We start from the raw sequence: 12,483 nt of genomic DNA on the forward strand, positions 1-12,483 counted from the left end.
TCTGCTCATGAGTTTGTAAGAAACCCTGCTTAGAAAGAAGTTAGTTATAACAACGTAATAGCAATATGCTTGTGTTATTTTAAATGGTATTTATTACACTAGCTAGCAAGGTCTTCTGTATGCAGGGGCGAAAAAACTCAAATACTTTTATTTCCCTTTTGACCCACATTCCAAAGTGTCACACAGGCATGATATGGCGCTCGAGGGGAGGGGGTGTTCATTAAATAACTAATGGAATGCTAGAGGGAGGAACGCCCCGATTTGCAAGCTGCAGTTGTTTACTATTGGGGCTTGTGGAAAGTAGGTGTCGAAAGCACTCTGCTGGTTAGACGGTTTTGATTGAGCTGTGGGTTTTTTCTTCAGTTTCTTACCAAGCAACTACCTCATGCTAAATTCCAGCGAGAGTTTGGACTTTTGTTTTTGTAATTGTACATTTACAGTTGTAAACTGACGGTTGTTTCTTTTTTATTAAAATTATTGATAATGGGTGTACTGTTGCTTCATGAGTTGTATGTGCGTGTTTACTGTGACTGTCACCCAGATATTGTTGACAACTGTCGCATTTTCGCTAAGCCATTCTCCTAACTTGCCACGTTAATTATCCTAACCTTCTACATGAATTATCCTTACCTGCCACGTTATCTCTCTTAAACTGCTATGTAAACATTAAACTGACCCGCTGTGCACATAGCTATGGCCGGGCCAACCAATAATAGAGCGCTGATGTTACACCCGTCGCTGTTCATCCACCCACGGAAGTTTTAAACCCATCGCTTGTGAGCCACCCACTTATTTTGCAACGCCTACTTTCAGACACATCGATACAACACCAGTGCACTGGTCGCAGATGTATCGTCTCGTGGTGTAGCCCAATCAGCGACGCAAAACGATATTGAGTGACAAAAAAATCTACCCAATTAGCTGATCCACTCCTTTCAACACACCCACTCACTGATACTAGAGACACCTTTGAGGAGATAGGAAACTCCATTGAGATCGTATTAACACCCATTGTGGACGTTGACTATGCGTCGTCAAAGGGCCTCGCGGTGCATTCTGGTATATGGGAGGGCTATGCGTCGTCAGAGGGCTCTCCTTCAAGGAGTGATTGGGAGTCATTTGGGCGCCAACTCAAAAAAACAACATTAGCATGAATTACACATCTTTTTACAAATTACAACTCTCACTATTTTCCGAGATGCAAGTTGACTAATTTGTCAGTAACACCAAATAGCAACCGCGTGACGCAGCATGACAACGTGAACGCTTTTTGTGGACATTCTGCTGTTTGGGGCCTTATAAGGTCCTCCATTGATAGCCTAAAGGGATTCCTATCTCTTCGTTTCTCTAATATCTCTGCACATACTCCAGTTCGGTCGCCATATTGGCCTGCACCTTTCAACTTGAAGTGATTTCAACAAGTTCTGGGCTAGTGAGCTTCTGCATAGTTGTACTGTGGATTTATTACATTATATTTATTTAAATTGATTTCAATGGCGTTTCAGTGTCAAAGGGACTGTTACATGCAAGAGGTATGAGGGAGAGAGAGTAACATTTGTCTACCTTGTGCTTTTTTTTAAGAGCAGGTACAATCAGGAGTTTGCTACTTACTGTTAGCTGAAAGGATCCGAGCCGACATGACAGCTAGCTAGTTAACGTTGTTACAGTAAATTGTAATCTCTTTGTGTGTGTAGCCTACTTTAGTTAGATAACGTTAGTAGTTGACAGGCAGAGTGAAATATTGTTTACACGATATCTAGTCTTCCAATGCCATGATGAAATGTCAATCAAAAAGCACGTTAGTCACACAATAATAAGGGATGGCTGCCGGTTTACGGGCTCCTAACCAACTCTGCTATTGTTTTTTCCCCCCGCATTGTTTGTGACTAATTTTGTACGTAATGTTGCTGTTACCGTCTCTTATGACTGAAAAGAGCCCCTGGACATCAGAACAGCGATTACTCACCACGAACTGGACGAATATTTTTTTTCTTTAATGAGTCGCGAAGGATATACTGATTTGTCGAGACAAGGCCCAAATCCCCATCATCAGCTTGAAGAAAGTAATTGTCTTGTAAAAATTCCCCGGACAAGTAGGTAAACCACCACTACCCTCGGTATTATTGGCCAACGTGCAATCATTGGAAAACAAACTACGATCTACGATTTAAGACTGCCCTACCAACGGACATTAATAACTGTATTATTTAAACTGGGTGGTTCGAGCCCTGATTGCTCATTGGCTGACAGCCGTGGTATATCAGACCGTATACCAAGGGTATGACAAAACATGTATTTTTACTGCTCTAATTACGTTGTTAACCAGTTTATAATAGCAATAGGGCACCTCTGGGGTTAGTGATATATGACCAATATACCACTGCTAAGGGCTGTGTCCAGCACTCCACGTTGCGTCGTGCTTAAGAACATCCCTTTGCTGTGGTACACCACCCCGTCGGGCCTTACTTCTTAAATACCTTATGTTTCACCAACACTTGGCTAAACGACGACATGGATAATATAGAGCTGGCTTGTTTCTCTTGTGTTTCGGCAGGACAGAGCAGCTACTAATGGTAAGATGAGGGGCAGGGGTGTGTGTCTATTTGTCAATAGGTGCTGGTGCGTGATGTCCAATATTAAAGAAGTCTCGAGGTTTTGCTCGCCTGAGGTAGAATACCTCATGATAAGCTGTAGACCACACTATCTACCAAGAGAGTTCTCATCTACTCAGGCTCCCGAGTGGCGCAGTGGTCTAAGGCACTGCTTCTCAGCGCTAGAGGTGGCACTACAGACCCTGGTTCGATTCAAGGCTGTATCATAACCGGCCGTGATTGAAAGTCCCATAGGGTGGCGCACAATTGGCCCGGCGTCGTCCGAGTTTAAATAAGAATTTGTTCTTAACTGACTTGCCTAGTTAAATAAATATTTAAAAAAAATATTCATAGCTGTCTATTTACCACCATAAACTGATGCTTGCGCAAAGACCGCACTCAACGAGCTGTATAAGGCCATAAGCAAACAATAAAATGCTCATCCAGAAGCGGTGCGCCTAGTGACCAGGCACTTTAATGCAGGCTAACTTAAATCTGTTTTACCTAATTTCTACCAGGATGTGCAAGCAGAGGAAAACAAATCTGACTGTAATTCTATCCCCTTGATTCCTGCATACAAGCAAAAACTAAAGTAGGAAGTACCAGTGACTCGCTCAATACGTAAGTGGTGACGCGGATGCTACGCTACAGGACTGCTTTGCTATCACAGACTGGAATATGTTCCGGGATTCATCCAATGGCATCGAGGAGTATACCACCTCAGTCACCGGCTTCATCAATAAGTGCATTGACGACATCGTCCCCACAGTAGAAGTACATACATTTCCCAACCAGAAGCCATGGATTACAGGCAACATCCGCACCGAGCTAAAGGCTAGAGCTTCCGCTTTCAAGGATTGGGACACTAATCCGGACACTTATAAGAAATCCCACTATACCCTCAGACGAACCATCAAATAGGCAAAGCGTCAATAGAGGACTAAGATTGAATCCTTCTACACCGGCTCTGACGCTCGCCGGATGTGGCAGGGCTTGAAAACTATTAGTACAAAGGGAAACCGAGCTTCCCAGTGACGCGAACCTACCAGACGAGCTAAATGCCTTTTTTTTATGCTCGCTTAGAGGCAACCAACACTGAAGCATGCATGAGAGCACCAGCTTTTCCGGACGACTGTGTGATCACGCTCTCCGTAGCCGATGTAAGCAAGACCTTTTAAACAGCATTCACAAAGCCGCGGGGCCAGACGAATTACCAGGACATAGACCCTCTCCAATTCGCATACCGCCCCAACAGAGCCACAGAATGCAATCTCAATTGCACTCCACACTGCCCTTTCCCACCTGGACAAAAGGAACACCTATGTGAGAATGCTGTTCATTTACTACAGTTCAGCGTTCAACACCATGGTGCCCACCAAGCTCATCACTAAGCTAAGGATCCTGGGACTAACCCCCTTCCCCCCTCTGCATCTTGATCCTGGACTTCCTGACGGGCCGCCCCCAGGTGGTAAGGGTAGGCAACAACACATCTGCCACGCTGATCCTCAACACTGGGGCCCCTTAGGGGTGCGTGCTTAGTCCCCTCCTGTACTCCTTGTTCACCCACGGCTGTGTGGCCAAGCACGACTCCAACTTCATCATTAAGTTTGCTGATGACACAACAGTGGTAGGCCTGATCATCGACAATGATGAGACAGCCTATAGGGAGGTGGTCAGAGACCTGGCAGTGTGGTGCCAGGACAACAACCTCTCTCTTAATGTGAGCAAGATAAAGGAGCTCATCGTGGAATACAGGAAAAGGAGGGCCGAACAGGCCCCCATTGACAGGACTGAAGTGGAGCGGGTTGAGAGTTTCAAGTTTCTTGGTGTCAACATCACCAACAAACTGTCATGGTCCAAACACACCAAGACAGTTGTGAAGAGAAAACGACAACACCTTTTCCCCTCGAGACTGAAAAGATTTGGCATGTGTCCCCAGATCGTCAAAAGGTTCTACAGCTGCACAATTGAAAGCAACTGCTTGGCATCTGACTGTAAGGCGCTACAGAGGGTCGTGCGTACGGCACAGTAGATCACTGGGGCCAAGCTTCCTGATATCCATGACCTATGTCCTTGGTGGTGTCAGAGGAAGGCCCAATAAATGGCCAAATACTCCAGTCACCCAAGTCATAGACTGTTCTCTCTGCTACCGCACGGCAAGTGGTGCCTGAGGGCCAATTCTAGGAACAAAAGGCTCCTTAACAGCTTCTGCCCCCAAGCCATAAGACTGCTAAACAACTAAAGGGTCTCCCGGACTATTTACAGTGACCCCCCCCTTTGTTTTTACACTGCCGCGACTTGCTGTTTATTATCTATGCATAGTCACTTTACAAATTACCCCGACTAACCTGTACCCCGCACATTCACTCGGTACCGGTAACACCTGTATATAGCCTCGTTATTGTTATGTAAATGTATTGTTACTTGTTTTGTTTTTTACTTTAGTTTATTTAGTAAATATTTTCTTAACTCTATTTCATGAACTGCATTGTTGGTTAAGGGCCTGTTAGTAAGCGTTTCACTGTAAGGTCTACACCTGTTTTTTTGTGCGTGTGACTGATTTTGATTTGAAATCAAGCTAGCTAACAGCTAGCTAACAGCTAGCTAGCTGGCATAGACCGGATTTAACTGACATGGGTCTGTTTGTTTATGATCCTAATGCAAGTTTTTCTGCTTAATGAAATTTAATGTAGTCCTGTTTTCAAGCCTGAAAAGCCATGGTCGCTGTTTCTTTCATAGCTCTCTTGATTTATGAAATAGCTACTACCAAAGAAACTGAATTAAACCAAGATATCTGTGCTACCAAATATACTGGTAACAAGCTCTTGTCTGTGCTACTACCAGCTGTTGTTCGAGCTAAATGTGTTTCCAAATGCCAGAGTCACTGACTGGGTACATTTTTCCTTGGCATAAATTAGGTGTTTTCAACTGACTGTCATCATAATGTTGCAAATTGTCTTTCTCTCTGCAGTTTGTCACCTCAGTGGTGGCTTGCTCACCTGGTGAAATGAAACAAGAAATCAATGGGAAGAAAGAAACCGTTAAAGGCTTCAATGTCAAGCTCCAAGACACCATATTGTTTCCTGAGGGAGGTGGTCAGGTAAGTACAGGAAAGCTAAAATGTTCACTGAACTACCCCTCTCTTTTTGGTGAGAAAAGGATGGGGTGTTGTGGTGTGCTGTAAGTGGTAGGACGCAGGCTTACACTTAGTATCTTCGATCACCAGCCAGATGACCACGGGCTGATTGGAGATGTGCCGGTGCTGCGGGTGACGAGGCAGGGAGCTGAGGCTGTGCACTTTGTGAGTTCAGCTCTAGAGGTGGGCCAGGAGGTGCAGCTGAAGGTGGACTGGGAGCGGAGGTTTGACCACATGCAGCAACACTCAGGTAAGAGCACAGACAGGATTTACTGTATGTGCAGTGCAAAACTGTACAATTCAGCTTCTCAGAAACAATGACATGTATTTATGCAGTACGATTAAGCGGTGCGTTCAGTATAGCCTACTTGAAGGTACCGTTGCATAAATCCTGACTTGTTTTTACTTGGTCCTTAGGGCAACATCTAATCACAGCTATTGCAGAATCCATGTTTGGGTACAAAACCACATCCTGGTAAGCATGCAGAAAGCACATTGATTTCAGTGCCTGCACTTGTACAAAAAAGTAATGCTTTGGTTACTAGCTACATAATTTCATTTTTAACATGACCATTAAGTGAAGTTAGCATTTTTTGCATCAATCTTTCTCTTTAATTGGCATGTTCTAGGGAGTTGGGGCGTCAGCGCAGCACCATAGAGCTGGACACTCCCTCCATGAAGCCTGCCCAGATGGAGGCCCTCGAGGCAGCAGTCAATGAGAAGATACGTGCTCATGTTCCCGTCGCTGTTCAGGTCCTCTCCTTAAATGACCCTGCATTGGAACAGGTGGGCATCATTCATATCGAGTAAACACAAAAAAATGCACCAGAGAAAAGATTGTCAGTAATAATACAATACAGGCGGCTATGTCACTATGCACTATTTCTCCATATTTCACGTCGCTTTTGGGACTATACGTTTCTATCTGACGTTTTGGTAAAAATGTGTTATTGCGTAGTTGCTCTATACGTGGTCCTTTACATGTGAGGTACACTATATATACAAAAGTATGTGGACACCCCTTCAAATTAGTGGATTCTTCTATTTCAGCCACACCCGTTGTTGACGTGTAAAAATAGAGCACACAGTCATGCAATTTCCATAGACAAAAATTGGCAGTAGAATGGCCTTATTGAAGAGCTCAGCGTGGCACCGTCATAGGATTCCACCTTTCTAACAAGTCAGTTCCTCAAATTTCTGCCCTGCTAGAGCTGGCCCTTTAGTGGAGGGAAATCTTAACACTACAGCATACAATGACATTCTAGACAATTATGTGCTTCCAACTTTGTGGCAACAGTTTGGGAAAGGTGGAATCCTAATGACAATGCCCCCGTCCACAAAGCGAGGTACATACAGAAATGGTTTGTCAAGATTGGTGTGGAAGAACTTGACTGGCCTGCACAGAGCCCTGACCTCAACTCCACTGAACAACTTTGGGATGAATTGGAACGCCGACTGCGATCCAGGCCTAATCGCCCAACATCAGTACCTCACAAATGCTTTTGTGGCTTAATGGAAGCAAGTCCCCACAGCAATGTTTCAACATCCAGTAGAAAGCCTTCCCAGAAGAGTGGAGGCTGTTACAGCAGCAAAGGGGGACCAACTCAATATTAATGCCCGTGATTTTGGAATGAGATGTTCGACGAGCAGGTGTCTACATACTTTTGGTCATGTAGTGCATGTCAGATTTTTGGGGGGGGAGGGGGGGGAAATTACGATGAAAGAAACATAAAAGTTCTATCTGCGCAAACACCTTTTAACTTGGTGCTATGAGGTTCTATCTGTTCCAATCACACAATGCTGGGTTGTCAATCAAAATAATGTATGTAAGGTGATATACTAATTGAATCATGAAAGACCAAGACATCACAAAACAGTTCTGAGATCTGGGACTTGAAAAATACTTATTTCAAAACTATACAGTGCATTCGGAAAGTATTCAGACCCCTTGACTTCTCCCACATTTTGTTACGTTACAGCCTTATTCTAAAATGGATTAAATACTTTTTTCCCCCTCATCAATCTACCCACAATACCCCATAATGACAAAGTGAAAACAGGTTTTTAGAAATGTTTGCAAATGTATTAAAAATAAAAAACGTATATCTTATTTATATAAGTATTCAGACCCTTTGCTATGAGACTCTAAATTCAGCTCCGGTGCATCCTGTTTTCATTGATCATCCTTGATGTTTCTACAACTTGGATTCAACTGGTTGCATCACCACCTGGTATGGCATCTGCTTACTGACTCGGTTCCGATACCCCCTGTATATAGCCTCGTTATTGTTATTATTTCACGATAAGGTTGTTGTATTCGGGCACCTGTGATGATAAATAAAGTTTGATTTGATATCAGAGCAAAAACCAAGCAATGAGGTTGAAGGAATTGTCCGTGGAGCGCCAAGACAGGATTGTGTTGCCACAGATCTGTGGAAGGGTACCAAAAAAATGTTTGCAGCATTGAAGGTCCCCAAGAACAGTGGCCTCCATCATTCTTAAATGGAAGAAGTTTGGAACCACCAAGACTCTTCCTAGAGCTGGCCGCCCTGCAAAACTGAGTAATCGGGGGAGAAGGAGCTTGGTTAGTGAGGTGATCAAGAACCCGGTGGTCAATCTGACAGAGCTCCAGAGTTCCTCTGTGGAGATGGAAGAACCTTCCAGAAGGACAACCATCTCTACAGCACTTCACCAATAAGGTTCTATCAGCGCAAAGCATAGTTCTGAGATATTGAGCATCGAAGTTCTCACATCCCAGAACTGTTTTGTAGTGAATTCTTTCATTACCCATTTAAGGTCCTCGCCTAAAAAAATAAATAAAATAAAAAGGTACCAGAAAGAGTATAGAAATCCCCCCAATTTTTTTTTAGGGGGGTTCAATCGCAGATAGAACGTTATGGCTCTCAAATGTCAATCTGGGTTCAACCATAAGGTCACAGAATGTTTAAATTATTTCAATAAAAACTAGACATTTAATGATTAAATAATGAGAATACCTTTCCATCTTTCTAAAAACATCAAATATATGAATTCATGTTCATCACACATTTGTTGAAGTGATAGTTACCTAAAATGACAAATACATTATATCCAACGGATAACTAGCAACATTGCTAAAGCTTAGCTAGGGATGAGTAAACATATATACATTTTCTGGTCTCTGACACCAAAAGTAAACTATACTTGCTAGTTATCAATAAAATGTGGTAAGTTTGTAAATTTAGTGAAATACCCCTTCCATGGAGATTTTCATATTGTCATAGAACAAGACAAAAACAGCAATGCCTCTCCCAAGGGCCTTAAGCATGTTTAAGGCACCTGTATTTGTTTTTACCATAGATCTTCTTCCCAAAAAGTGGTGGGAAAAAATCTAAGTAACAGAAAAAGAGGACCAGAACCTATGATATGAATAATCAAGGACTTAGGACTACATGTTTAAATCTGCAAAATGTACAGTCCATTCAGAAAGTATTCAGACCCCTTGACTTTCCACTTTGTTACATTAGTCTTACTCTAAAATGGATGAAATAGTTTTTCCCACTCACCCCACACACACTACCCCATAATGACAGAGAAAAAAAAGAACACAGACCCTTTACTCAGTACTTTGTTGAAGCACCTTTGGCAGCGATTACATGGTATGACACTACAGGCACACCTTTATTTGGGGAGTTTCTCCTCAAGCTCAGTCAGGTTGAATGGGGAGCGTCACTGCACAGCTATTTTCAGGTTTCTCTAGAGATGTTCGATCAGCAAGCCACTCCTGCATTGGCTTGGCTGTGTGCTTAGGGTCGTTGTCCTGTTGGAAGGTGCATCTTCGCCCCCAGTCCTGAGCGCTCTGGAGCAGGTTTTCATTAAGGATCTCGCTGTACTTTGCTCCGTTCATCTTTCCCTCACCCCTGACTAGTCTCCCAGTCCCTGCCTCTGAAAAACATCCCCTCAGCATGATGCTGCCACCACGCTTCACCGTAGGGATGATGCCAGGTTTCCTCCAGACGTGACACTTGGCATTCTGGCCTAAGAGTTCAACCTTGGTTTCAGACCAGAGAATCTTGTTTCTCATGGTCAGAGTCCTTTAGGTGCCTCTTGGCAAACTCCAAGCGGGCTGTCATGTGCCTTTTACTGAGGAGTGCCTTCCGCCTGGCAACCCTAACATAAAAGGCCTGATTGTCCCAAGGTTTCCAGTCTTGCCAAAGCTGTGTTGACTTCCCTTGTGACGTATTTACCCATGAGCTGTGTGAAATGACTACTGTATATTTTAACTCGTCGTGTTGTATATCTACTAGGTGAGGAGTCGCGGTCTCCCGGACGACGCAGCGGGGCCTATCCGGATCATCGACATCGAGGGCATTGACGTCAACATGTGCTGTGGGACCCACGTGTCCAACCTCAGTCACTTACAGGTGGAACCTCCAGACCTTACACAACTGTCAAACACTGTCACCTTTACAGTATGGGGTTATGTTTATGTCCTAACCACACCGCCTCCCCTCCTACTTTGCTGATGGGTTTAATATGTGATGCTATGTAGCTCACCTCTTGTATTTTTAATGTGGCTTAATATGGCTTTATGGATGTAACGCTTCTCTCACTTTTTGACAGATTTGAATCTGTGTTTTAGGTCATAAAACTCCTGGGGACTGAGAAAGGAAAGAAGAACAAAACTAATCTGTTATTTCTAGTGGGAAACCGGGTCCTGAAGTATGCTGAGAAAAGCTACAGCACAGAACGCTCACTGGTATCCCTCCTCAAGTGAGTTCTGTGAGGCAATGCTGAATGTGGCAAGAACCTAATGTGCTATAAATTATATATAGTGATTTTAAAATGCAATCGATGTTAAGAAATAAAGTCTGTAACACTTGATTGGACTGTGTTTGACAGAACGGGACCAGATGATCATGTTGATACAGTGGACAAGATCCAGAAGACTGTTAAGGGGCTACAGAAAGTGAGCTATTGAAAACCTTCTGTTGCTCTGAAATTCCCCTATTCTGCCTTCAATTTAATCATTAAACAAACTGTTTTCATTTGACAGAGTAACCTGGGCCTACTGAGAGACATGGCTGTTCTAATAGCCCAGAACTTCAAGTGCAACCCAGAGAGGGGCAACTTCTTTACCTTACACAAGTGAGGGTCTCTCCACATAGAGTACGGCAGGTAGCCTAGCAGTTAGAGCATTGGGCCAGTAACCGAAAGTTCGCTGGTTCGAATACCCGAGCCAACAAGGTGAAAAATCTGTGGATGTGCCCTGGAGCAAGGCACTTGAAACTCATTTGCTTCAGGGTCGCTGTGGTTCTATGGCTGACTGCAATAACAAGTCATTTCACTGCACCTATCCAGTGTATGTAACAGTAAAAACATATTTTTCCTTCTATTTTTTGATGGACAGATGATATGACTTGGCTGATAATCTGTCATTGAACGTTTTCATCAGTTTATTAAAATAGTCAAGATCATTTTTTCTCTGTTTAGGAAGGAGGGTGACAACGAGTTCATGAGCATCATAGCCAATGAAATAGGCACTGAGGTAAGATTATTACTCTTTATGTTCCGTGTCTAGTATTCTTTAGTGAAATGCATCTAAGGTTTACTGTAAGTAGCGTTGTACCATGATTGACTACATTGGAAATTAAGAGGTGTTATGAATACCTAATATACCATTATCACTCCTGTTTTTTTTTGTCTCGTAGGAGACGCTGGTTTTCCTGACTGTTGGAGAGGAGAAAGGACCAGGGCTGTTCCTGCTGGCAGGACCCAGTGGGAAAGTGTCTGAACTGGGACCACGGTAAGAACTGAATGGGCTCGGCATTAGGAAATCCATTTGATTGGCTCCTGTTCAGGCGCTTGGATGGTTTGTGTTTCGACTAAATGTAAAGTGGGTTCTTATTCTGCAGAATAAACTAGGCAATGTCCCTAAATAGTCAGTATTTCAAACTCAGACAAAGACTTTGTCTGAAATGTATAACAACTTGGTGCTGTGTCTGTATTGCAGAGTGTTGGAGATGCTCCAGGGCAAAGGGGCTGGGAAGAACGGGCGCTTCCAGGGCAAGGTAAACAGCATGGCACGCCGAGGGGAGGTGGAGACCCTAATACAGGAACACTGCAAGAACGAGCAGTAATGGATGACTGGAGTGTATATACCCCCCCCAAGCACATGATGACCGCAACATAGGTGACTCACTGCAGTTCTCGACCAGCTTTGCTAGCAGGTCAAAATAGGCTATATTGTAAAATGTATGAAAACAAAAATGAGCATTTTGGTCTTAATTTAAGGTTCGGGTTAGCAGTGTGGTTAGATTTTAAAATCAGATTTGATGACTGTGGCTGTGCCTGCTAGTGACCACTGCAGAACTCTGCAAAATACATCACAATAAATTCCAACCTGTGCTTTGCTAAGTAATGATACTTCTGACCTCGGTGTACAGTCTAAATCAAGGACCTGTATACATGGAGTGTACAAAACATTAAGAACACCTTCCTAATATTCAGTTGCACCCCCCCTTTTGCCCTCAGAATAGCCTCTACAAGGTGTCGAACGCGTTTCACAGAGATGCCTGCCCATGTTGACTCCAATGCTTCCCACAGTTGTCAAGTTGTTTGGATGTCCTTTGGGTGGTGGATGCACACAGGAAACTGTTGCGTGTGAAAAACCCAGCAGCATTGCCGTTCTTGACCCACTGAAGGGGCTCTGCATTGGGACCTACTACCATATCCCCCGTTCAAAGGCACTTAAATCTTTTGTCCTGTCAATTCACC

The 12,483-nt window shown here is 43.7% G+C and overlaps 1 protein-coding gene across 1 annotated transcript; it reads left to right on the forward strand.

Annotated features, from left to right (window-relative positions):
* Nucleotides 1-1,365: 1,365 nt before the first annotated feature.
* aarsd1 (alanyl-tRNA synthetase domain containing 1) lies at nt 1,366-12,278 on the forward strand. The gene is made up of 12 exons (XM_038991441.1): nt 1,366-1,532; nt 5,563-5,691; nt 5,818-5,977; nt 6,145-6,202; nt 6,357-6,513; nt 10,014-10,130; nt 10,349-10,479; nt 10,609-10,675; nt 10,763-10,854; nt 11,200-11,254; nt 11,418-11,512; nt 11,720-12,278. Exons 1-12 carry the CDS (start codon nt 1,494-1,496, stop codon nt 11,844-11,846), a joined length of 1,227 nt encoding a protein of 408 aa, XP_038847369.1. The 5' UTR covers nt 1,366-1,493; the 3' UTR covers nt 11,847-12,278.
* The last annotated feature ends 205 nt before the right edge of the window (nt 12,279-12,483 follow it).

The sequence above is a fragment of the Salvelinus namaycush genome, chromosome 4 (genome assembly GCF_016432855.1).
Source record: "Salvelinus namaycush isolate Seneca chromosome 4, SaNama_1.0, whole genome shotgun sequence".
Lineage (NCBI taxonomy): Eukaryota > Metazoa > Chordata > Actinopteri > Salmoniformes > Salmonidae > Salvelinus > Salvelinus namaycush.

Bases quoted from the DNA above. Each gene is read 5' to 3' on its own strand.
- aarsd1 (XM_038991441.1), top strand. From the start codon at position 1,494: ATGGCGTTTCAGTGTCAAAGGGACTGTTACATGCAAGAG. The intron at 10,676-10,762 runs GTGAGCTATTGA...TTCATTTGACAG, and splicing joins CTGTTAAGGGGCTACAGAAA to AGTAACCTGGGCCTACTGAG. The intron at 11,255-11,417 runs GTAAGATTATTA...TTTGTCTCGTAG, and splicing joins CCAATGAAATAGGCACTGAG to GAGACGCTGGTTTTCCTGAC.